This window comes from Delphinus delphis, chromosome 6, assembly GCF_949987515.2.
Source record: "Delphinus delphis chromosome 6, mDelDel1.2, whole genome shotgun sequence".
Classification (NCBI taxonomy): domain Eukaryota; kingdom Metazoa; phylum Chordata; class Mammalia; order Artiodactyla; family Delphinidae; genus Delphinus; species Delphinus delphis.
This window is the reverse complement of record NC_082688.1, coordinates 100,725,590-100,749,698: the sequence shown is the minus strand read 5'-3', so window position 1 is coordinate 100,749,698 and position 24,109 is coordinate 100,725,590. Positions and strand designations below refer to the sequence as shown.

The 24,109-nt window shown below is 44.0% G+C and overlaps 1 protein-coding gene across 1 annotated transcript; it reads left to right on the top strand.

Annotated features, from left to right (window-relative positions):
* The first annotated feature begins 12,961 nt into the window (after window positions 1-12,961).
* Window positions 12,962-22,870, top strand: STC1 (stanniocalcin 1). The gene is made up of 4 exons (XM_060013572.1): window positions 12,962-13,249; window positions 15,267-15,409; window positions 16,102-16,313; window positions 22,460-22,870. Exons 1-4 carry the CDS (start codon window positions 13,132-13,134, stop codon window positions 22,728-22,730), a joined length of 744 nt encoding a protein of 247 aa, XP_059869555.1. The 5' UTR covers window positions 12,962-13,131; the 3' UTR covers window positions 22,731-22,870.
* Window positions 22,871-24,109: the final 1,239 nt, after the last annotated feature.

Sequence of the window (24,109 nt, the reverse complement as noted above, 5' to 3'; positions counted from 1 at the left end):
TAGGCAATGTAGATGAAAGGGATAAATTCCTCAGAAGACACAAACAATCAGTGATTGCCTGAGGACTGGTCAAGGAGGAAGGGGTATGATAGGCAGAAAGGGGAGGAAATGATTACAAAGGGTCATAAGGAAACTTTTGTTACTATGGATATGTTCTTTATCCTGATTGTGGTCACCATTTCATGGTACACTTTTAGAAATGTAAATGTAATATATGTCCACTATACCTCAATAAATATATATAGAATTTTTTAAATTCCAAAGTACAATTCTCAGCCCTTTCTTATGTTAATATACTGGACATTGTTGGTTGCCCAGCCTACATCCATTCTCTTCCCCATCATTCCCCAAAGAACTCCAGATTTGTGCCACAAGAGGAAATAACTCCAGCCTTATTTCCTGGGATTGGTCTTATTGGTCTGTTTATGTCTCCCCCCCACCCCACCCCAAAGCAGTAATAGTTTCAGGAATCACATTTAACTCGTTCAATGCAAGGTATTTTTCTGGTCAGTATTTGGTCCAGGAATAAGCATGTGACTAAGTACAGTTCAATAATAAGCCAGAATAGTGTGCCAAGGGTTTTTATAAAATAAATGTTGTCACTTTCAGTGGTGAGCAAGTTGGAATAGACAAACTCTCACTTCTGGACACCAGGAAGTATTGATATGAAGCCAGAAGCAACTATAATTAATAGTAACAATAATCATCATCATCTAAAGATAAAACCAACCCAATCCAGAGTAATGAAGGCAGAGCCATTAGAATAAGGTGAACCTGAAGACTTTTATTGTATATTTCTTAAATTCCAGTTAGAAGAGTTGATACATATCCTGGTTGTTTAAATTTAAGCAAGTTTGAATCAGATCCTCTGTTGTTTGCAGCTAAAGATATCCTACCTTATACCCTTCATCCCTCAACAACATCTAACAGTTAACAACTTCCTTCTTCATGAAACATTCTCTTCCCTTGCTTCTGATAATTGCACCCTCTTATCTCTCTGGACTCTCCTTTTAAGTCTCCTCTGTAACCTCCTCTTCATCTACCCAACCATTTAATGTGTGATTTCCAGAAACCTCTTTCTTTGGGGGTCTTCTCTGATTCTAACCCAACACTTTCTCCTAAACGATCTCAACCACTTCCAGGGTTTCTAAACCCTGACAACCACCAAATGTATAACTACAGCTCAGATTCCCCTCCTGACTCCCGGATCTATATATCCAGCCCACTCTCAAAATCTCCCTTTAGACAACTTAGCATCTTAATTCAGTCCAAAACTGAGGTCATGATTTTGCCTTCACACACAAAAATCTCTCCCACTAGTGTCTTATATGTTAGTAAATGTCACCCCATCCATCCAGTTCAAGGCAGAAACTCAGAAATTATCTCTGAATCTACCATCTCTCTCGCCTTACTATACCCCACCCCAAAATATCAATCACCTGATCCCACGGATCCAATATCCTAAATGTCCCTTGGACCCATACATTTTTCTCTAATCCCACTATCACTGTAGTCCAAACGTCACTCATCTCCTATTAGTGTGCCTACCCTACCTTAGTTCTCAACCAATCCCTCCTTCACACTGCAGTATGAAATACACATTTTTAAATACCAATCTTACCAGCTACACTTGCTTGCTTAAACCTCTTTACTGGTCTCTCGTTCCCCTGTAGGAAAGAGTTGAGAAATCTTAACATGGACTACAAAATCATGCTTGATCTAGCTAGATTCAACCACTTCGGTCTCACCTAATATCACTCTTCCTCTCCCTAAGTTTCACCTACTGTACAACTTTCAGTTCCTCAGGTCCACCATACTGCATCTCAGGATGGCCACACATGCTGTTCCTTCCCACTAGACACCTCTCCCCCTCTTCCATTGCACACCTTTCCACAACAGGGTTAAATAACTAGAGGTTATCATATACCTAGACTAAGAGGGCTATGATTGGTGATCCCTAGAGTTGTGCAACCCAACCGCCCTACCCTCACTATTGCCAAACTACATCATGGTTATTGTTGAGATTTCAGCTTCAACACCTCTTCTAGGAAACCTTCTTTGACCACGCGGTCTGATTATTGTCTTGAATTTTTGAGTTGTAACACTCAGCACATTGATGACTCTTTGCTTGCGTTAGCCTGTAACTGCCACTTAGTCAAACGACTGATATTAATAGAGGAGTGAACATAATGGTATACATAAGAATGTGGTTGGACTTTGCCCCTCATAACATGTCAAGCACCTAAGTAATATTTAACAACAATTTTTTCTCCCTAGCCCCACGGATGTTCTTGGCTTAGAAATAGGTGAAAGAAAAAAAAATAACATGGATAATCCTTTCCATTTCCATAGTTTGGCTTTTCCCTGTGTCATTTCATTTAGTTATGCAGGGACTTCCCTGGCGGTCCAGTGGTTAAGACTCCGTGTTTCCACTGCAGGGGGCACAGTTTCAATCCCTGCTCGGGAAACTAAGATCCAGGAATCCTCACGGCATGGCCAAAAAATCAAATAAAAATAAAAAGCTTCACATAATTGTGAAGCCTGGAGAATATATATATACAAATTTCTGTCCCTCACTCCCCCAATAAGAGACAGAGGAAGGCTATTACTATACATACCTTTATAGACAGACAAAAGACCTCACATGGAGGATCAACTATTGGGATGGCACATAGATGTCTTCCCATGAAAGAGGTGCTTTAAAAAATTATATGTATAGTCTTTACCAGGTATACATCGCTTCTACTACATACAAATGGGGAAAGGCATAAGTTTAGAATTTCCCCAGCAGTTTTGAGGAGTGATGACTCAGGACCCCTCAAATGAGCAGCAGTAATAGTTGTGACTCTAAAAGTCTTTTCTTTAAGTAGAGAGAAAGCCAACACACCACTGAGCTCTGTCAGACTCATCAAAGCCACCACTGTGCTCCCCCTCCCGTTTTCTCCAGACAAGAAAATTACCCTGAGTCAGAGACTGAGCCATTCCCCAGCAAGAGGCAAGAGCAATGGTGGTAGAACAACGAAGAAAGCACAGACAAGGGCAACCCAGATGACTTTGTTTTGCTGCAGTATTTTGGGTAGCCGGTAGCGAACTCAGCAGAAGAAGTAGTGTGGGGAGACAGCCAATGAGGAGCTGAACCCAGCAGGTAAATTCCAAAGGAAGCAGCCCTCCTAAACTTCTGGGTGCAGCCTGGCCTGAAAACCCTGAATCACTGGTAGCAGCAGAGAGGAGGCGAAACACCATTCAGGAGTGCCTGTGCTCCTTCCCTCTCTGCTCTGCTCCAACAGGCAGTTTGGGAGAGTCCTGTTCAGTTGAAGGTAGAGTTTTCAGAAATCTACAGAGAAACACACTCTTTCTATTGTCTTCCTAAATATACTTACATCTGAATTAAGTGTTTCCGTTTTCTTTTATGGAATCATTGGTTAGAATCATGTGCTCTAGAGTCAGCCCCAATGTTGAATCAAGGTACTACTTCTTAATGACTATGCTTCTTTGAACCTCACTCTCTTTGTAAGTACAATATTCGTAATAATACCTGTGTTGCACTGTTGTTGGGAAGATTAAATGAGATGTGTCGAGCACCTAAAGCTCTGTAGACACTCAAGTAAAGGTAGGTCTAATTAGAACTATGGTTGTAAAGAAGGGAGCTTGAGGATGCAAGGACGAAAGCTGGTCCAGGGCAAGGCCAAGGTAAACTCAGAGGAGGTGACCAGGAGCTGATCAGCTTGAAACTAGCATTCCCCAAAGTTAGTTCCAAGGAATGCTAGTCCTGCAGGATATTGATAAGTATTACTTATTTTTAAATCTTTCTAAATAATACATTTGGGAAACACTGGATTAAACAATTTAATAGTTTTCTTATTGCAAGGTTCCTGGGTGACTTTGATATGCTAGATACTCACCACAAACCACCCACCCCCAATGGATTTGAGCATGGGGTCCTGTTTTCATGGTGCATGGGACTATTACCTCTTGGAACACAATCTAGGAAATGTTGGTTTAAATGAATGGGCCCCTGGGTTGTCTGATAACTCCTTAAGTCTAAAGCTCAGAACCAACTTGTACCTTAGGCATTATAGTATGGTACCCAGCATCAATGAGTTCTTCAAGGGCTTAAAGATGATGAAGAACTGGGGAAAAATTTTGCTGGTTCCAAAGGGAAAAAAATACGATAAGAAAACTGCAAAAATTTGAAACAGATATTTAAGTAAATGTCTACAAAATGTACCATCATGCTATTATGTCAACTGCTGTTCAACACGTCATATAGAATTACATAAAAATGTACTTTTCCTGGAATATAGGTGCATCATAACACATTTACTATTCAGGAGCTCCATTAGAATGAGAGCCTAGAGTTTAGAAAGACCATTGGTTACCTTGATAAGGGCCATACCTTTAAATCACGTAATGTACAAGAATGCAGGTGCATAAGTGCATGTGCATGCGTGTGCGCGCGCGCGCACACACACACACACACACACACACACACACACAACCAGGAGCTGGAGAAGTTCCAACCAATTAGGAACCAAAATTATAAACCAAGCCCCTGGCATGAGAGCAGCAGTCAGATTCAATCACTTAATAGTGAGGTCGGTTGGGGGGTCCCCTCTCCCCACCTTCCACAAGCAGTCCTCAAGGACTCAGTAAGGTTTGGATTCTCAACCACGTAGCAAATCCTTTTTGGCAATACCCGCAGAGGCTGCAGCGAGGCAAAGCTTTCTCCCCCTCTCTATGCAAAGCCATTCAGGGCACATATTTTACAGCTGATGGCTTTGCATTCACTGCTTCTGAAAGCAGCCCTGGGCTTTCAGGGGTTCTTTCCGATTCATGGCAAAAGGCAACATTTTAAGGAGGGAGTCGGGGAAAGGTTTTGAGAGGGGCCGAAAGAAAATCTCACTGCTTCAAAGGTCTTCTTAAAATTTATCACTTTTTGGAAAAGAGACACACAAGGAAAGGTATAGATTCTCAGAGCCTTGTAACTATGGACACAGCCAGCTTCCCCGAGTCCCGCAGAGGGTCAGCCCGGGTTGAGATGAGATGGTTGTATGTGCGGGCCACACCTGAGGTCGTAAGAGACATGACTCCATATCCCTGCACCTTTCTCCATGATCAGAAAGACATCTGGGCTCATGGAATAGGGCAAAACTATCAGTCGGTGTCTCTACTTCTTTGGAGAAAAAAGAGAGAGAGAGGGAAGCTATGACTTTAAAAGCTCCAAACATTGACCCATCCTTCAATCTACTTCTCAGGGTCTGTTTAACATCATGTTAGGAAATACTTTTTTCTCACTTCTAATGTTTGATTTTAACAGGGTGGCTCACTTCTAGTTGTTTTCCATATTCTAAAGTCTGCTGTGAGTGATTTAAATGCCAAGTGAAGGGTAAACCACCACGCCCCCCCCATACACACACACACACACACACACACACACACACACACACACAGAGGAAACTGCACTTCCTTTGTTAACTTAACAAGAAAAACAGTAAAGGCAATCAATCACAACTATGTGAAGAAATTATTATAGGCACAAATATGAGGAACACTGAAAATATAATTAAAATTTGCTGTATGAGAAGAATAAAATTCTGCTGCTCCATGCTTTCTCGAGCTAAATTTTCCTGTCTTAGCGCAGTGACTCCCTGATGACATTTTTTGCCCTTAAGGACTTCACCACTTCCTCCAAAGCTGTAACTTCTTTTCTCTCTCTCTCTTCCTCCCCCTTCCTATTATTGTCACTGCAGAGTGCAGAATGACATCCTCGAGAAAATGCTTGCCTTGAGGCCAGAGTGTGTTTCCTTTGCACTAGGATTTTCCATTAATTCCACTAAATTTCCTTACCATTAATTTTTAAAAGAGCTGAGAGAGTCCATTTCTCAAACAGCTGACAAAAACCGTGTTCCATGAAAGCAAACAGAATGGCACTTGGTGACCATTTTCGCTACCATTATAAAATCCTTACAGTATAAATTCTGACTCTGCATTCTATACTTTATTACACTGATATAGTAATCAGAATATGATGAGACTCCCACGACACCCATCCAGAGCCAGGAACCGGTGTATCTTCATTGCACTTTCGCCTAAAGCATATTAAATGCAACTTGATTATAGAATGCACTTGAATTGCCATAATCAATTTCTTGGCAAGCTTTCCAAACATCAAGTAGAGAAATCTCTAGTCTCTTAGTCTGGTCCCTTTGCTAACTTGCAAGGTAACTTTGTATAGAGGCTGCTCCCTCTCCACTTCCCCCTTTCTCAGCCAATAAATTCAGAATAATAGATTTGTCTAGCACTCAAGAATGGCTGCAAGACACTTCTTTATACTTGGACAGCATTTTGCAAATGACAAGCTGGCTTTAGGCTACATATGTCAGAATGATGCTTCAGCATGGGTTGCTGGAGTGGATTTTTTAAAATTTCTATTTCACAAACTCATTGGCATCACTCATCAGTCTCACTCGTTAGAGCTCACAGTTGGGTCCTGTGGATTTGCTGCCTTGGATTCAGGTCCACCCCTCTATGTCTCACCCCGCACTGCACTGTCTGTATTTTCACAGTGCTAGCACCATCCCAGGCACAGAGAGCTTAAGGAATACACACTGATGGATGGATCTGTCAACAAGTGATAAGCCTTGGTCTCTAACTGGAGAGGTCTGCATTAAGTGCTGGGTGGAAGGCTTTCTCAGAAGTGTGCAGTGTGACAGGTCAGTCCGATCCCTCAGCTATTCCTGCATCTAACGGAGTACAAATGTCCTCTTCGCAAAGGCGTTTGAGGGCAGGACCGAGAAGCAGGAGAAAACACTCATGCACAGATTTGCCTCCACGTCGACCTCCCAACACTCCCCAGGAAGATTTCCAAGCCGTAGGATAGATGCAAAAAAGTGTCAGAAATTGAGTGGAAAGTTAGTCAGCCTTGACCTCTGTCTGCAGACCCCTGGAAGAAAGAACGCTAAGTAGAAAAATGGGTCAAAGAAGTTTTGTTTTCTTCACTAACAAAGTGAAACGTTCACTGCCACCTTAAAGTAGAATCCCTTTTTTAAACCAAAGAGCTCAGACAATACATGTGTTATCTGACGTATCCCCTCATCTGCCCTGAACAGTTAGGTACGGACGTGATCCTCCCCTTAGCGCTGGGGTAGAATAGTTAATAAACTTGCCTACAACCTATCTCTCTACTAGGTAATAATAGGATGGTAAACAGAATGGTTATATCACAAAATTTCTAAATATGTAGAACCATGCTAGTCATCTGCAAGCTCACTGGCTAAGTCACAGGTGTGTTACCTAAACCATGGGTCCCCAACCCCGGGGTTAGGAACCACAGGTGGGCGAGACAGAGAAGCTCCATCTGTATTTACAGCCGCTCCCCATCACTCGCATTACCGCCTGAGCTCCACCTCTGGTCATATCAGCAGCGGCATTAGATTCTCATAGGAGCACGAAACCTACTGTGAACGGCACGTGTGAGGGATCTAGGCTGCGTGCCCCTCACGAGGATCTAATGCCTGATGATCTGAGGTGGAGCTGAGGCGGTGACGCTAGAGCTGGGGAGCGGCTGCAAATACAGATTATCATTAGCAGAGAGGTCTGACTGCACAGAGACCATAATAAATCAGTTTCTTGCAGACTCATCTCAAAACCCTATCAGTGAGTGGCAAGTGAAAAGCAGCTCAGGGCTCCCACTGGTTCTGCATTATGGTGAGTTGTATAATTATTTCGTTGTATATTACAATGTAATAATAATAGAAATAAAGTGCACAATAAATGTAATGTGTTTGAATCATCCTGAAATCATCCCCCCACCCCCAGTCCGTGGAGAAATTGTCTTCCGCGAAAGTGGTTTCTGGTGACAAAAAGGTTGGGGACCGCTGACCTAAACCACAAACATAAGTCATGTCCCTAAAAAAGCGTACTGATGGCCTGAAACAATCAATGGTCAATCTAACTTAGCCAGCATTCACACTTTCTTTTTAACGTAGAAGAAACATCTCCTTGCTGGTTGGTTCGGGCGCCCTCGTGTGCCTCAATAGAGTAATGTCCCTTCAAGTCTCCAAAGGGCCATTGGTACTGACAGATTCAATGACACACGTATCCTCTTTGTACTTGTTTCAGGAGCCTCGTATGAAGCGGAAGATTGACAGGGACTATGAACTTGTCCTCCCTGATATAAAGTGACATTGTAACTTACACCTGAAAGGATGGTATGCCAGCGTTCACAGGCGTAGAGGCTAAGGTCAACTTGCCTGTTCTGGTTTAAACATGTTAGGTCATCCCGTGTATTTCTTTTCCCTCCCCTGCCCCACCCCAAGGGGCAGGGCACTAACTTCTCCTGCACTGCGGGGGTCACACAACTGAAGAACCCAGAGCACCTTCTAGAATAAGAAATTTCAGGTAACCTAGCTCCACCATCCACCCTATGACCATGCATAAACCATTTTCTCTCTGGTCCCATATTCTTCCTGTGGGAGGAGAGGAGACCAGGGTTTTTTCTCACAGATATGAAGCACCGGCAGCAATGCCTGGCATAGAGCAGATAGGCACCCAGTAAATGTTAATTGAATCTAAACCTGTAAACCCTAGTCCAACCCACTTACCGTATTATATTTCCAGAAAACAGATATTCTTCCTCATCAAATACAACATTCGTGCGTTAAGAACTAGTTTGGGAATTCATGGAGCACAGGAAAACATCAAACGTTTCTCTGCATTTCCCACATCACCTGACCTAGTGCCAAGCACTCAGTAACCCTCCCTAAATCAGTGGGGGTGAGGGGAGTTCGCCCTCTTAATATATTTTCTCCCTTTCTTTCTTTGGCAGAGTTTAAAGCAATCAAAGACAACTTAGAGAGGTAAAGAATTTAAGACTCAAGAATTTGAGACTGTCCACACAGAAAACCTGGTATCTTTACAGAAGGATGAAAATCATTTTTCCCCCTCATCTTTCTCCTCTTCCTCTCCTCCTTTTTCTTGAGGTTAGGAAGGCATGACTCAATAGTCCAACCGTGCAGTCAGGCCTAAAATTCCCATAAAAGAATGATGATGACACTCCAACCTTGGTCACCATGTCACACCAACCTTGATGAGCCTTGCACTCTGTTAACAACAAAAGAAACATTTACCAAGAAACCATGCTCCTGGCTGCTCTCACCAAAAGGCGAAGAGCCATTCACTGCTCAGCTTTAAGCTAGCCAAATCCAACAAAGCCCCAGAGATCTTTGGCTTCATCTTCTCACTGAACTCATGCCAGCCTTGCATGGGCACAGCCAGGGCACCATCACCCAGCCTTAGGTGTTGGCAGCTTCTGCCACCCACTCCTTTGCACTTTCCCTGCTTGGGGGTAATGGCAAAGGCTTCCCTCCCCTCCCACCTACTGTACGGTTCCTCACCTACCTTAAGCACGTCAAGTCCTTTTGTTGGGTGAATTACTACCTTAACAGAATCCCAGAAAGTGCCTGCCTAACTGAGATGCTAGATAGTCTTATCCACTAAAAATCATAACCAATAAATGGGGAAGGGAAAACCCTGATGTATATTATCTCCATTATCATTAAACTACGAGAAAGATTTTTTCCAATCAATTTCTTAGGTTAATTGATAATTTCCATTTTACTTAAAATATCTCTCATAATTTTCTCCCTTCCTTTCCTATTACTACTGTGGTTGTCCAGGACCTCATCAAAGCAAACTGATATTACTAACTAGTCTTACAACCGCCATTCTTTTCTTCCTTCAAACCATCTTAAGTACAATCAAAAGACCTTCTCCAGATGCTAATTTCAACACATTTAACAATTCCTACTCAAGAACCCTTGACTCCTTGTTGCTTGCAAGATAGTATTCAAACTCTGAAGTCTGATATTCAAATTCCTTAGAAACTAGACATCACCTCCAGTGTTCCCAAGACTCTTCTATCATTGCTATATCAAAGTCCAAGAGGAGCACAATGATTGTGGACATTTAGAGGTCCTTGAACTCTGGGGAAGAAACTTTATTTCCATTGGGCATTTCTACTTAGGCTTCAGCTTCTGCCTTTGATGTTCTCAAATGCACTGATGCACTAATTAATATGCAAACCAATATGGCTGCCCACTATTGGATTTCTTCAGCTGACAGCTTATCTGTCACTGTGAGACACTTCACACACCCAGCTAGGAACCTCCAGGCACATGATAGTAAGTGAGTGAAATAAGGAGAAACTATAAATCAACATCAGAGAAAACGCAAAACACATCCTGACACTTGTGGAACAATCTGTTCTGGTGGGAGCACCAGAGCGTAGGGGAAAAATGTGGATGGTGGAAAGTAAGTCATCACCCTACAAAGCCAGTAGGTCAACACAGGGAAAGTCTAACAAGAGAAACAGCACTGCCATTAACAATAAACAATGGTTGGGACTTCCCTGGTGGTGCAGTGGTTAAGAATCCGCCTGCCAATGCAGGGGACACGGGTTCAATACCTTGGTCTGGGAAGTTCCCACATGCCATGGTGCAACTAGGCCCATGCGCCACAACTACTGAAGCCCGCGCACCTAGAGCCAGTGCTCTGCAACGAGAGAAGCCACCGCAATGAGAAGCCCACACACTGCAACGAAGTGCTCACCAAGTGCTCACCCTGCTCACCACAACTAGAGAAAGCCCGCGCGCAGCAACAAAGACCCAACGCAGCCAAAGATAAAAATAAATATATAAATAAATTTATTTTTTAAAAAATAAGAAAAATAAACAATGGCTAAGGAGGCAGAGAATGTTGAGGAACAGAAATCCAAATCCTTGGGAATAATATGCATGCATCTGTCCTCTTTTTCCTTCTAGAAGAAAACACTGAACGACTATGTTGCCGTGCCACAGTGCCATACACCTACCACTCCTGCCTAAAGCAATAAAAACAACCTCTGAGATTTCCGGAACACAAGCGCTTTAAAAAATGAAATATCATGGCTTTTTCCTACATTCTTAAAAGGCACGAACAGCAGCTCACATCTTTCCTGCACTGACCCTTCCGTGAAGCCTTCCCCACATCTCTAGCCAATGTTGACCATGCTCTTCTCTTACCATGCAAGGTCCTGACATCTCGAACCTTTAGGAAATATGACTGGGGTTGACTGTCTTCCCAACTTGATTACAAGCTCCTCGATGATAAGAATCACTACTTTTCTTCCTTCTATCTCTATTCTCCTTTACCTTCCCCCACTCATCCACTAGCTCCCAGCCTAGAAGACACTTGACAAATACTGTCAGTTAATCTAAATTGAAAAACACTATTATTTAATGGAAATTTGAAAATTCCCTTTCTTTTCTTTGGTTATGCCCTCTATCCTTTATTTCCTCTATCTCTTTTTCTAGCAAACTTCATGCTTTCCAAACAACCTTTTTTTTTTTTTTGGCAAGGGAACCTCTAATCACTCAGCAAGCTCACTCCCCACACACACATAGGGTTGATTCTTGGTTTGTGGTTAATAGGGTTGGCGCTCTTTCTTCAACCTTTGTTTGAAGATTGGAGGATTTACACAGAAGCCACTGGCTCTGTTTCCTTACAAGGTCATCTTGCCCCTCTCTGTATGAATCTCCAATGGCCCTTTCTCATTTACCTCCCCAAAATGTTTATAGGTTGTCTTGCTTAATCCTTTACTTCAACCCAGCCCTTAATGACCACTTTTCTACCCTAAGTCCTCTCTGAGATCATTAGCTTCCTTCACAAGTTAGTGACAAGCCTCAGTGTTGCCTACAACCCACTTATAAGAAAATATGAGCTTCTATCCTAGGCTTGTTTGTGATGCCACTGTAATTTTCTTATTATGTCTAGAGCTTATCTGTCTTTTCTCCTACACATTCTGGTCTCCTGCCCCTTCCTCCCTGTACTGTCCACCCCCTTACCCCTCCCCCTCCCCAAGAAATGAATTGGTTTACCCAGCAGATTTAGTCTTACTTTGGCCAGCTTATGGTTTCAACGTGATTATGAAGTTGTTGGGCTTGAATACACAGTTTATTAATTTCCAGGCATTCATGATGTCTCCCTGTTGAGCGTGGTGTACATAGGTGTGCGTGTGTCTACCTGTAGTAACTAACACTCTTGGAGTTTGTAGTCGTGATGGTAACAAAAAAGATGGAGTCGAGGTTAATTTGTGTTACTAGAGAATCATAGTTTTAGAGGCGTAAAGAATGCTAGACTCCAACTTTGGCATTTGACAGATCGGGAAACAGGTAGAACAAGGTAAAAGGACTTGACCAGGGTCATAGAGCTAATCAAAAGAGGAACTCGGGCCACAGCTCAGAGCTGTCATATTCCAGTCCATGAGGGCCCTTCCCCCTCCTATCTGTCCCTTCCCAAGGGCTCATACATGTGAAAACTCAGGATGTCCACATACAACCAAAATGCCTCACAGACCTGTAAACATACTTAAACTGAGAAGACAGGGAGGTATGGTGTATGTAGCTTACAACACAGAGAATGGGCTGTGAAAATGATAGAAAAACTGCTATAATGAGGCTAAATTCGAATCGAAAGAGACCACACTACTCATCCTGCCTGTGCTGCCCATTCCTCCCCATAGCACATTTTTTAAAAGAGATGGATAGATTTCCCAAGGCATCTTGTTGAGATGGTCCTATGATCTCCCTTTCGTTAGATCAATACAAAGTCATCCCTTAATTCTGTGAAAACAGCTTTTTCACACATCTCTGCACACACAGTCACACACACGTATAAGACATTGGCAGCAGGTACTTTTAATTTGCTGGAAAATATTTCTAAGAAGTCAAACAGCTCCAGCCCAATGAGCATGCCCTCCGATTGGCTGGCCAGACCAGTTGAGGGACCTGATTGGTCCCTGATCCTGAGGACCGATAAGAACGGCTATAAAATCCCTGGGTGCAGCCCTTGGGCCCCCAGTTTGCAAAAGCCAGAGGTGCAAGAAGCAGCGACTGCAGCAGCAGCAGCAGCAGCAAAAGCGCCAGCAGAAGCAGCATCAGCAGCAACAAAAAGATCCTCATCAAATCCTCACCTAGGCTCTCAGTGTATCCAGATCCACATCTTCACTCGAGCCAGGAGAGGGAAAGAGGAAAGGGGGGGGAGGAAAAAAAAAAAAAAAAAAAAACCAACAACTTAGCGGAAACTTCTCAGAGAATGCTCCAAAACTCAGCAGTGCTTCTGGTGCTGGTGATCAGTGCTTCTGCAACCCATGAGGCGGAGCAGAATGATTCTGTGAGCCCCAGGAAAGCCCGGGTGGCAGCTCAGAACTCAGGTAAGCGGCAAACCCAGGACCGGTTTCTCCCCCAAAGAGCTGTCCTCATTTGCCTCTCGCTTTTGCAACTGTGTCTGTGACGGCTGATCTTGATAATAAATGTGCTTCATGCCTGATGGCAATAAACTGCCAGGGTAATCCAATAGCCTTAGGAAGTGGAGCTCCTTTGTTTAATAAATTGCATGCAACTAACGAAGAAGCTGGGCGCTCTGCTGAGGGTATTTCATTGCATAAGCCTAGCCTGATTGCCTGAAATCTGGCACGTACCCTCTTGGGGGGGAGGGGGCGGGGGAAAGACTTGAATGTTGGCATGCTTCAAAGCGCTCTCTATACTTTCCAGAAGCTGAAGCTGATCTTAAGGTGAGACGTGACTTGTCTGATGCTGTCCCTCTTTCTTTACCCTGAAGACCCTATAACTTGACTTCCCTGCCCCTCCAGAGAACACACAGAAAGCTCCCTTTGCAGACTGATTTACGGAACCATAGCCCTCCAGTCTGACAAATCCAGGGCAGATTCAGAGAAAACCCTACACATCCCACCCTCGACACTGTTCCTTCTGTCCCTCCCTGCTCTCTCGGGCTCCATTCAGTCCCCACACAGCCCCGTGGCTAGAGAGCCCCTCGAAAAAGAGTATCTGTGAAACGTAGCAGCTATTTCTCCAAGGGAAAGGTCTCACTCTAGCCCTGACTCCTTGAGCAGTTAATTGTGTATTATCTTGGTCTCTAAAGGAAAAGAGTCCTTAGGAAGCCGGCATTGACACCTCTGTCTTTGGACTTCGCTTGTCCAGCTTGCTCCCCTTCCATGACTGCTCTCTCTCCCCCAACTGTCAGCAAAGATGGGCTCGCAGGTGTCCAAATGCTGCAGACGCTTGCTCCCCTCGGAAGAGCACAGGTCCCTGCCGAGAGGAGGGCTTTGCTTCACTTCCTTTTGTACTTAGTTGCTATAGAGATGCAGTGATTCACAATTCAAGCTTGCCAAAAACAATAGCAATCCTAATGCATATTAAAACTGCTTAAAGCAAAGTTATCATTTGAACCCGTGGAAATATATAATTAGGGAAATGACTTGTAACATCCCAGAGGCTGCGGGTGGTGGGAGGGGGAGGGGCCGCCTAACCGAACCGTGCTTTTGATCTCAGAGGAGACTCCTATGGTATGAAGGCTGCAGATCATTTCTCGCGGAGCTGCCTGCCAGAACACCCCTCTTCTGTAGGAGAGAAATTACTTTTATGGAAGATCTTATCCAGAATGTAGAAAGCCTCATGCAAGTTCTCTGCGGTTTTCTTCCAGTCTTGCACAAGTGTTGCCTTGGCCTGGTTATTCTACACCTGTGTTTCTCTTTTTTTAAAAAAAAAAAAAAAGGCTTTTAATATGAGAGAGATTATGCATACCTCTAAGCACTGTCCTATAGTGGGGGGTTGGGATGAAACATGAACGGATCAGATTTCTTTCTGCCAATAGGAAGGTAAGTTAAAAGCCCTAAATCAGAAGGGTCTCCTAGTGGACTCCTGGCAAATTCTTCTCTGCCATTTAGACCAAAATTCCATCCTTATGACTCTGGAGTGTATTTTTTGGAAGCCAGATGGATTCCCTGGTCCTTCCTCCTCCTAAACTTGACCACCCACCACTACCATCTACCTTCCCATGCTTTCAGCCTTTAAGGGATGCCCTTGGACTCTGCAGAGCTGCTGTAAGCACTGGGCATGCCTCACACTCCAACCTTACTTTTCCAGCCACCCAAACTGTGTGTGATGGTGAGACCAAGAGAGTGTATCTCCGAGGGAAAACTCATTCCCTTCCTCCATGTTCTCTGGTTCTTATAAGCAAAAGGGATCTGTCTGTCCCCTCTCTTCTTCACTCCCACCCCGCTCGGAAGGGTTCTATCTACTGGCCCCATCACAGACTTCTAGGATAAGTTCTTCCGACCCCTTTTGCTTGAATTTTGCCTCCACATCAGCTTGATCCCTCCAGACTGTCCTCACCGTTTGACCCAGATTGGATGGATTTGTCTCTTTCAGCTGAAGTGGTTCGCTGCCTCAACAGCGCTCTGCAGGTTGGCTGTGGAGCTTTTGCATGCCTGGAAAACTCCACCTGTGACACAGATGGGATGTACGACATCTGTAAATCCTTCTTGTACAGCGCTGCTAAATTTGACACTCAGGTAATAAGACCTTGACCCCTGCTCACAACTGGCTGCTTGTCTTTAACAGTATATGAGGCTATTGTTCTTAGGAGCCGGGCTCGTAGGGAACCGGCTCTGCTTCTCAGCCTCCCCAGTCTAAATTCTCATCTCAATTCTCAACGTGTGTACACACACACACACACACTTTTGGCCAAGAAATAGGTTCTATATAAGCCACTCTCCACCCACTCTAATACACAATTGTAACAGGCTGACAGAGGCTGTCTTCTAAGGGAGGGGTGATGAGCGGAAAATCTTTGCCTCTTCAAGAGGAAATAAAAATGTTCCTCTAACAAAGAAGTTCTTCTCACGAAGAGCCGGCGTACTAGCTTTTTTTTTTTTTTTCTAGCTTGTGATTTATCAAATCTCAATCCCAAGAATACAAAACTCTATTATGGCTATTTTTAGGCTGAAGGGTCGTTGTTTATGGTTCATCTCTTTTTCTCATCGCATTTCATTTCTATGTAGCTCAATTCTCAAGGTAGTCTAAGGGAATAGGGACTTTTAAAAAAATCCTGGTCGCAGGGTACAGTTCGCTTATTGCAAGGACATGCAGAGAGGGCCATGGGACAGCGCCGAGGTGAGCCCCCTTCAGTTCCACATAGCATAGGCCCTGTCCTCTCTTGTCAGCTCAAGCTAAATCTTGTCCTCCTACCCCCCTTCCCCGGCAGGGAAAAGCATTTGTCAAAGAGAGCTTAAAGTGCATCGCCAACGGGGTCACCTCCAAGGTCTTCCTGGCCATTCGGAGGTGCTCCACTTTCCAGAGGATGATTGCCGAGGTGCAGGAGGAGTGCTACAGCAAGCTGAACGTGTGTAGTGTCGCCAAGCGGAACCCTGAAGCCATCACGGAAGTCGTCCAGCTCCCTAATCACTTCTCCAACAGGTACAAAATGAGTCCACTCGTGTGGCAGTTCGGGGGGAAGGGGAGTGGTTGGTCGGCAGAACCAGACACAGAAGGAGTTAAATTGCCACAGTGATGCTCTTATTTTAGCTTGCAGTCTTCCCAGCTTTTGCAGGAAAAAAATATGTTTGTGATTGGTTGTGACAGCTCAAGCAGCCTGGATTTTTTTTTTTCACGGTTATAGGAAAAGTCTCTCCATGCAGCTAATAGAAAACTTCATCGGTAGCATCCCGGGGTGCATTGTCTATTTCCTTCCATAAGCCTGAAGGCAATTGTGAAGTTTATGGAAACAAGATTCTGAGACATCAGATTGGGCTGAAATCATGACTATGCACAGTACAGTTGGCCATTATGAAAACCTTGGTCACATGTCATAATGCAGAGTTTTAAAACTGCATATATTTGAGTCCATCCTAAGCCCAATCAGATATTTCGCTGGGTAGCCCAGAGCGAACCATCTGACTTTGGTGGGACTCAAATTTCCTTTGTGAAAAGTGAAGTGGCTAGACTAGATGATTCCCGTGGTCCCTTCCAGGTCTGTTATCCCATTTGTCTAGTCCAAGATTTCCTGGAAGGGTGTTCTGGTGACTCCCCAGATCACATTCTCATCTTAGTATTCTAAACTGATCCCAAGCCGCTGAGCTAGTAATATCTGAGCATCGTGCCTTTCTGTGCCCTTGACTCACTGTCTTTACCAGCCAGGTGTGAACATCTAAGACATGAGATGGCAGACATGCTCATTCCAAGGCGTAGAAAGTTTCCTGGCAAGACCTGGGCTTCCCCATCCGTGATCAAGTTCAGAAAGGTGCTGATGGGGCTAGCATGGAGGCATGGTAGGGGCAGTGCAGAACGGTCAAGTTCAGCCTGCTGTGATGCCACTGACTTGACTCCTAGTCCTGAAGTGCTATGATTCTTTGACTCTCCAGCCAAATCTGCACATATTCACAAAGATCAGACCTTAATGTGCTATTCTGACCACAGGGGCACTAACGCAGACTTACCTGATTAATTTCCTAGCCAGATGCTGCCACCCTTCTTCAGATACTGGCAATAACCTAGTCCTTCTGGGGCTTACCAGTGGGTTAGTCATGTACATACATGCAACTGGAAAACGGGAGAAGTAGCTCCTCCTCAGGGAAAGGTTAAGGCCTCTGACTGTTAAACTTTGTAAATTTCTGATTCACTCTTAACTACACATCATTGTTCTTCGGAACCTCATGTCAGTTTATAAAAATCGTTTGTTCAGTCCTTGAAAGTGACTCTGTCATGGTCCTGATTTTCTGAGAACAGGAAAATCAAATTCAGCATTTATCTCAAGTGCCCTGTCTCTTTAGTATGTGTTTATGTGGTAGCTGGGGGGCAGGAATATGTTAGCACAGTCGTTATTCTAAGTTTTGATCTTTAATGGTCCAGTGACAATTCATGATCTATAATATGGCATGTGGCCAGTTTTGAGACAATACTAACATCTCTAATTCAACTGAGGTAGCGTCTTCCATTAGGAAGAGGAGGTCTTACAGAAAGGAGAATACAGATTCTGGACCGGTGATCCGAACAATCTAAGAAGAGACTAGTAATAGGAGTTTTTAACCAGGCCATTGTTCTTTTCAATAGGTGCCTTGTTTTCACCACCTTTAGAAAAGGGTCACAGGAGTCTCGTTATCTCCCTTTATCATCTTAGAAGAATCATCCTCATTAGGAAGGTCATCTCTTGAAGACTAGAATCCTCCATGCAGCTCTTACCTTCCTCCAGTTACTTCACTCGAACTGGCTAATGTTATTCCTGCTCAGAGCTAGAGATTTCCGGTTCCATGCTGGGCTCGATTTGCTCTATTTAAGCTCCTCACTCCTCTGAAACATCCTGCTTTCCCAGCCTCTGTCCCACCATAGATACACACTACGTCGTGCCAGTTGGCAAAGAATTGTGAAAGGAAGTAGTTACAGGTTCATTCCACCTTCCTGTGACTTATCTACCATGAGATTTGGGCCTGGGAGAATCCAAAAGCCTGTGACTGGACCAGGAGCCAGAACAGGGAGGTTTTCCATGACAGAAATGCACTTAGAACACAAAGGAGAGCTGGAGTGTCCCCCTGGCTGAATTTGTAAACTCTACTTTCAACCATGAGGGAAGCAGGCACAATTGATCAGGCGGGCTGGACAGCATGAGGCCTGAGAAGAAATTAAACCAATCCAGATCCAGATGGGAAAACTGACAAAGCTTCCAACTCTCTAGGGCATGGATAGGGAACAGGAAACAGAAGAATAATATTGATCAAGGGAAACAAAGGACTATTTATAAACCTTCACACAGAACCGTTCCTAGGCAGTATGTGTGTATTTGGGTAAGCATGGCTGAAACAGTAGCTATGGAGAATATCTGATCTTATTCTTTACGGAGGAAAGAAGTCAGTGATGGAATTTTCAAAAGGGGAGGAAAGAAACATGCTTTATAGGGTCCTTCCAGGCTGGGCGATCTGAACACTTAGCCCATTAAGTCTCGGGAGTACATCCCACCACCACTCCCCATAAAGATGAAGAAAGGCATCTTCTTAAATAGTTGTGACTCTTCCTGCCAAGGATGGGCCTTAAGCAGAGCTGCACTATTTTTTTGTTAAATTGAGAAGGTGCGTATATACCGAACCCCAGAAACACAAAATGTCATAGCTGGAAATGACCATAAAGGTTATCTAGACTAACTGCCTCATTTTACTGATTAAAGAACAGAGACCCAGAGAGAGGGGCGACCTGCTGAAGGTCACACAGCTAGTGAATGACAGAGTTGAGCCTACAATTCACATGGCCCTGAGCCAGGCTATTTGATTTCCACTTCAAAAATGGCAGCCACTAAAACCTGCAGATAAAATCCACAATCCAAAAATGGAATTCCAAGTAGAATGGAATAAATGTACCCCCTGGTGATCAACGATTAAATTTGTGTACAGCTCTCACCAATAGCTATAGTAACATCAAGTCTTGGTCCAAGACAGTGATCAAGGAACACATGACAATTGCTAAATCTCTTCAATAACCTCACTGAGTGGCTTAGAGATAGGAAAGGTCTGTCTCATCAGCCCACACAACCCCAGAGGTCAATGCCATATTCTGGCCCTCAATAGAGAGGTGTGGGATTAATCTATTGCTTGCTCAGGCAAACGGTGTTGTCATCAAGGCAGCCTGATAGGTTTCCCACACTTGGAGGAGCCGCTACTGGAGCCATGCCTGTTATCTATTCCAAGGAGCTCTCTTAGCCTGCCCTGGCTGAGGTAACCAGCTCCATGGGAGAAGCTAAGGGTAGATTTGGGGGGAGTCGCTAAGAACAGTCAGGCTGGCAAGGGTCATCCTCAAGAAGCACTAAGAACAGGTGGCCTATCGGGGCCAGCAGAGAAAGTAACAGTAAAGGTAGGCTCTCTCAGAGATGGAAAAGAGGTGTTTTGACAAAGTGGGGGCCAGAGGAACGCGTCTGACCTTAAAGAGGTGAGGCTAGTTACAGAAGCTTAGTTTCCTTACTGGTGTTAGACTTCTTCATCCAGACTAGAGTTTTCCATGTTGATATAAGGAAAGATCATCCTCTCCAGCCCATTTGGAAGATCCTTTGGTGTGAACAGTTCTTTCTTTCTAGAAGTGGAAGGGTTAACTTCTAAGTTATAAAGTCCTTATTGAGGGGCAGGAAGATGAGGGGTCAGAAACCGTTTTCTCTAGGATCTAATCACCGTTTGAAATAGACAAAGAGATCCAGGGGACCCACATCCTAGCAGAGCCCACGAGATGCCTGGGGATCTGTGTGGGTGTGTAGATATGTCTGAAGCTAATGGTACAAAGTAGTTTATTCTCAGTTTTTCCAAAACCACTTTTCTCCCCATTTCCCCATCCAAGTGAGATCTGCTTTGACTCATGTGCTTTATAATTCCAAAGGGTTGGAAAATGTGTCTCTGTGCCAGGGAATCCCAGTTTTACCAACAGCTGGATATAATCCTCCCTCGTGGGAGGGGTAGAGCCAGGACTATATCGGAGACCCAGACACATTTCTCCCTCTGTCCCCAGCTTGGTTCTGCTCCCTCACAGAAGGGTGATGGCTTTGCTTCAGTGCCCACATTCCACTCTATTTACTGTACATCCTTGAAAGGACCTCTCTGGGGGGTTAAGTTATTCTGGAAAGATGTTTGATCCTGTGCTCTGTGAGGTGAGTTAAAAATAAACAGGTTTCTTTTCACGGCAGATCTTGTGGTCCGGCAGTCCTCGGGCTCCTCTGAGCAAAGGGTCTCTCCACATAAATGCTGCAGACCACCATCATTAGGACAGTCCCTAATTAGTGAACACAGAGCTAATGGGTTCTGACAACTGCCACCTCGAAATGGAGCAAATGCATCCCAATTCAAATTGGGAAATACCCGAAGTGTCCTCCCAAATAATAGGATGAGTAATTTATATGCCTTAACTATTAGAGAGTTTACTGATAAAAGGTCAATGACAAGGTTTAAGTGTGTTCTCTATGTCATAAAAGACTCCATCTTTTTTTGGGTAGTTTCCATGCTGTCTAACCCATATGTACTGATTTTTCAAAAACCTGCATCAAAGGGAGTATTGCCTAGGACTATTTGCTGTACAACATTTACACAATTGTTTTCACATCTTCTTCACTGTCACCTTATGTGTGGAAACATGTCCTGTGACTATTTAAAATGATTAAACCATGGTCTTCAGGAAAAAAAAATATATTAAGACAGTTTTACCCTTTCTGAGCCGTAACAGTTAGCTGCAGCATTTTGGAGGCTTAAAGAACTTGCACCAAAGATGAAGGAAATTTTTACCAAACATAAATTCTTTTGTAAAACTTACCAGAAGACCTACAGATAATTTCTTCTTTTGGGAATCATGACATTGGAAAGAACTCTATTTTGAAAGCTCCATTCTCTCAGTGGCCACAAAATAAATCAACAAAATGACAGTGTGCAGGCACTATAGCCCTAGGACATGGCACATGAGGGATACAAAGAAGAAGGACACATGTCCTGCCTTCAGTAAGTTTACAGCCTAGTCAGGAAGATAAAACCATCAATAAACCATCAAATGCTGACCTGTACGATGGTAACCCAATATCTATAAAACATCCCAAAAAAGGAGAGGGCAGCACAATCTAGAGCAGTGGGAGAAGGCTTCTTGAAACTATTGAAGCACACACCGCTAAGGATCACCAATCTTTCTATTTAAATATCCTTGTTGCCTGGCATCTCGCCCTCTGACTGCAATATACCTTTGCAAGAAGACTGAAAATGAGGTGAGACAATAGCGTTCAGAGAGGCTAGCCAAGTGTATGACAGGGAAATTAGACTGAGTAGAAAAATGCATGAGATACTGAAGACAGGGATCTCCTTTAAAAACAGAAATTTAGGGACTTCCCTGGCAGTCCAGTGGTTAGGGCTCCACACTTCCACTGCAGGGGGCACGGGTTTGATCCCTGGTCAGGGAACTAAAATCCCACATGCCACTCGGCACGGCCAAAAAAAAAAGATAGAAATTAATCAGAATATGCGCGCGCGCGCGCGCGCACACACACACACACACACACACACACACCACCAAGAAAAAGAAAGATCGCAAAGAGGCACCAAAATAACTGCAAATGATTGCATCCATGTGCAATGACTATTAAAACATAAGTGTGAGGGTTGGGTCACCTCATACATTTGACTAAGTCCTGCTTCGACCACTAGCCCACTGTATGACCTCAGACAAGTCACTTCAGCTCTCCCACCTTAAGTTTCTTCTCTATACAGTGAAAGGATGAAAGAGTCATTAAATCGTCTCTGTGATCCCACCTAGCTCCACGATTCTCTCTTTCTAAACATTTTAGACATCGCCACGAGCCTACTATTCAAAGTACGATCTCAGTCTCCTGAGCTCAAAACGTGAACACAGAGCTGTCTTGCACTGGGTGGTAAATCCAGGCAGCGCAAGCACTCACACTAAGAAGACACTGCCTAAAGGTTAGAAGCAAAAGCCACCTTCAGCTGAGGCAACTATTCGTGGGTGCTTCATCTGGCCATTCAGGACGGGTGTTGACTGGAGCCCAGATGAAAGCCTGGGTCTTGCCTTGCTCTCACTGAATGACCCTCTCTTTCCCAATGCAGATACTATAACAGACTCGTCCGAAGCCTACTGGAATGTGACGAAGACACAGTCAGCACAATCAGAGACAGCCTGATGGAGAAAATCGGACCCAACATGGCCAGCCTCTTTCACATCCTGCAGACAGACCACTGTGCCCACACACACCAGCGAGCTGACTTCAACAGGAGGCGTGCCAACGAGCCACAGAAGCTGAAAGTCCTCCTCAGGAGCCTCCGAGGTGAGGTGGCCTCTCCCTCCCTCATCAAACGCACCTCCCACGAGAGTGCATAGCCGGGGAGAGGTATTCACAACCTCACCAAACTACGATCATTTTAAGGGTGTTCGCTCACCAACTTCGAGTGTACTGTGCCTGGTTTGATTTTTTTTAAGTAGTTCCTATTTTCTATCCCCCCCTTAAAAAAAAAAATTGCATGAAACTAGGCTTCTGTAATCAATCTCTCAACATTCTTCAATGGCGGCATTCTCACCAACAGAACACGTGTGATCTTTTCTGCCTCTCCTCAGGAGAAAGTGGTCTCTTTTACCACTTTCCTCTACCAGGTCTTTTCCCAGCTCCCCTCCAATGACTCTCAAACACAAAACATTCATGTTAATTCCCCAGACTTTGTCATTTGAAGATGTGGAACCCTTTAGAATGGTTGCCCCAGTAGAGTTAGCTGGTAAGAAGCAACTTAATTTAAATGCATGTCTTAAAACGCTCATAAAGATGCTCAGTGGAATTCGTGTTATGAATCTGTGCTGGCCATGGACGAATATGAATGTCATATTTGAATTCTTGATCTCTCATGAGCTAGTGTCTTACGGTCTTGATCCTCAATGTCTAATCTCCTTCCCAACACATTTACCAAATTGCCCGAGCCTGGCTCTCCAACCAGACTTGGAGCCTGCCTCTTCTTGCATCTAATGAAAAACAAAAAGCTAACATCTCTATGTACTGTAACTGCTCAGAGCTTTAAAAGTATCTTTAACAATTGTCTTAAATCCAGAGAATCTTAAGGTCTAACTGTGGAATATAAACAGGTGAAAACTAATGTACTGTACATAAATTCCAGAGGACTCTGCTTCAACAAAGCAGTATAGAATAACTTTATTGCATATAGATTTAGTTTTGTAACTTAGCTTTATTTTTCTTTTCCTGGGAATGGAATAACTATCTCACTTCCAGATATCCACATAAATGCTCCTTGTGGCCTTTTTTATAACTAAGGGGGTAGAAGTAGTTTTATTCAACATCAAAACTTAAGATGGGCCTGTATGAGATAGGAAAAACCAACAGGTTTATCTGAAGGACCCCAGGCAAGATGTTAATCTCCCAGCCCACCTCAACCCAGAGGCTACTCTTGACTTAGACCTCTCCTGAAACAGCTCTGTCACATCCAACTGAGAATTACAGGAACCAAAAAGAGCATCCCTTTGGGCTTGGACCACTTAGAGTGTGATAAGGCCTGCTATACCTTGGGAAGTGGCAGTTCTTGACTTTCTGCCTTTCATCAGGGCCTGGTACATCTGGCAGCCTGATGATGGGGTAGGAGGCTTTCCCTTAACTCAATCAGGAATGAGTCAATCAGCCTTTGGGTCTTTAGTTTGGGGGACTTGGGGCTGAGGGGGTATAAATAACCCTGGGCTGTCCAGCCTTAATAGACTCCTCT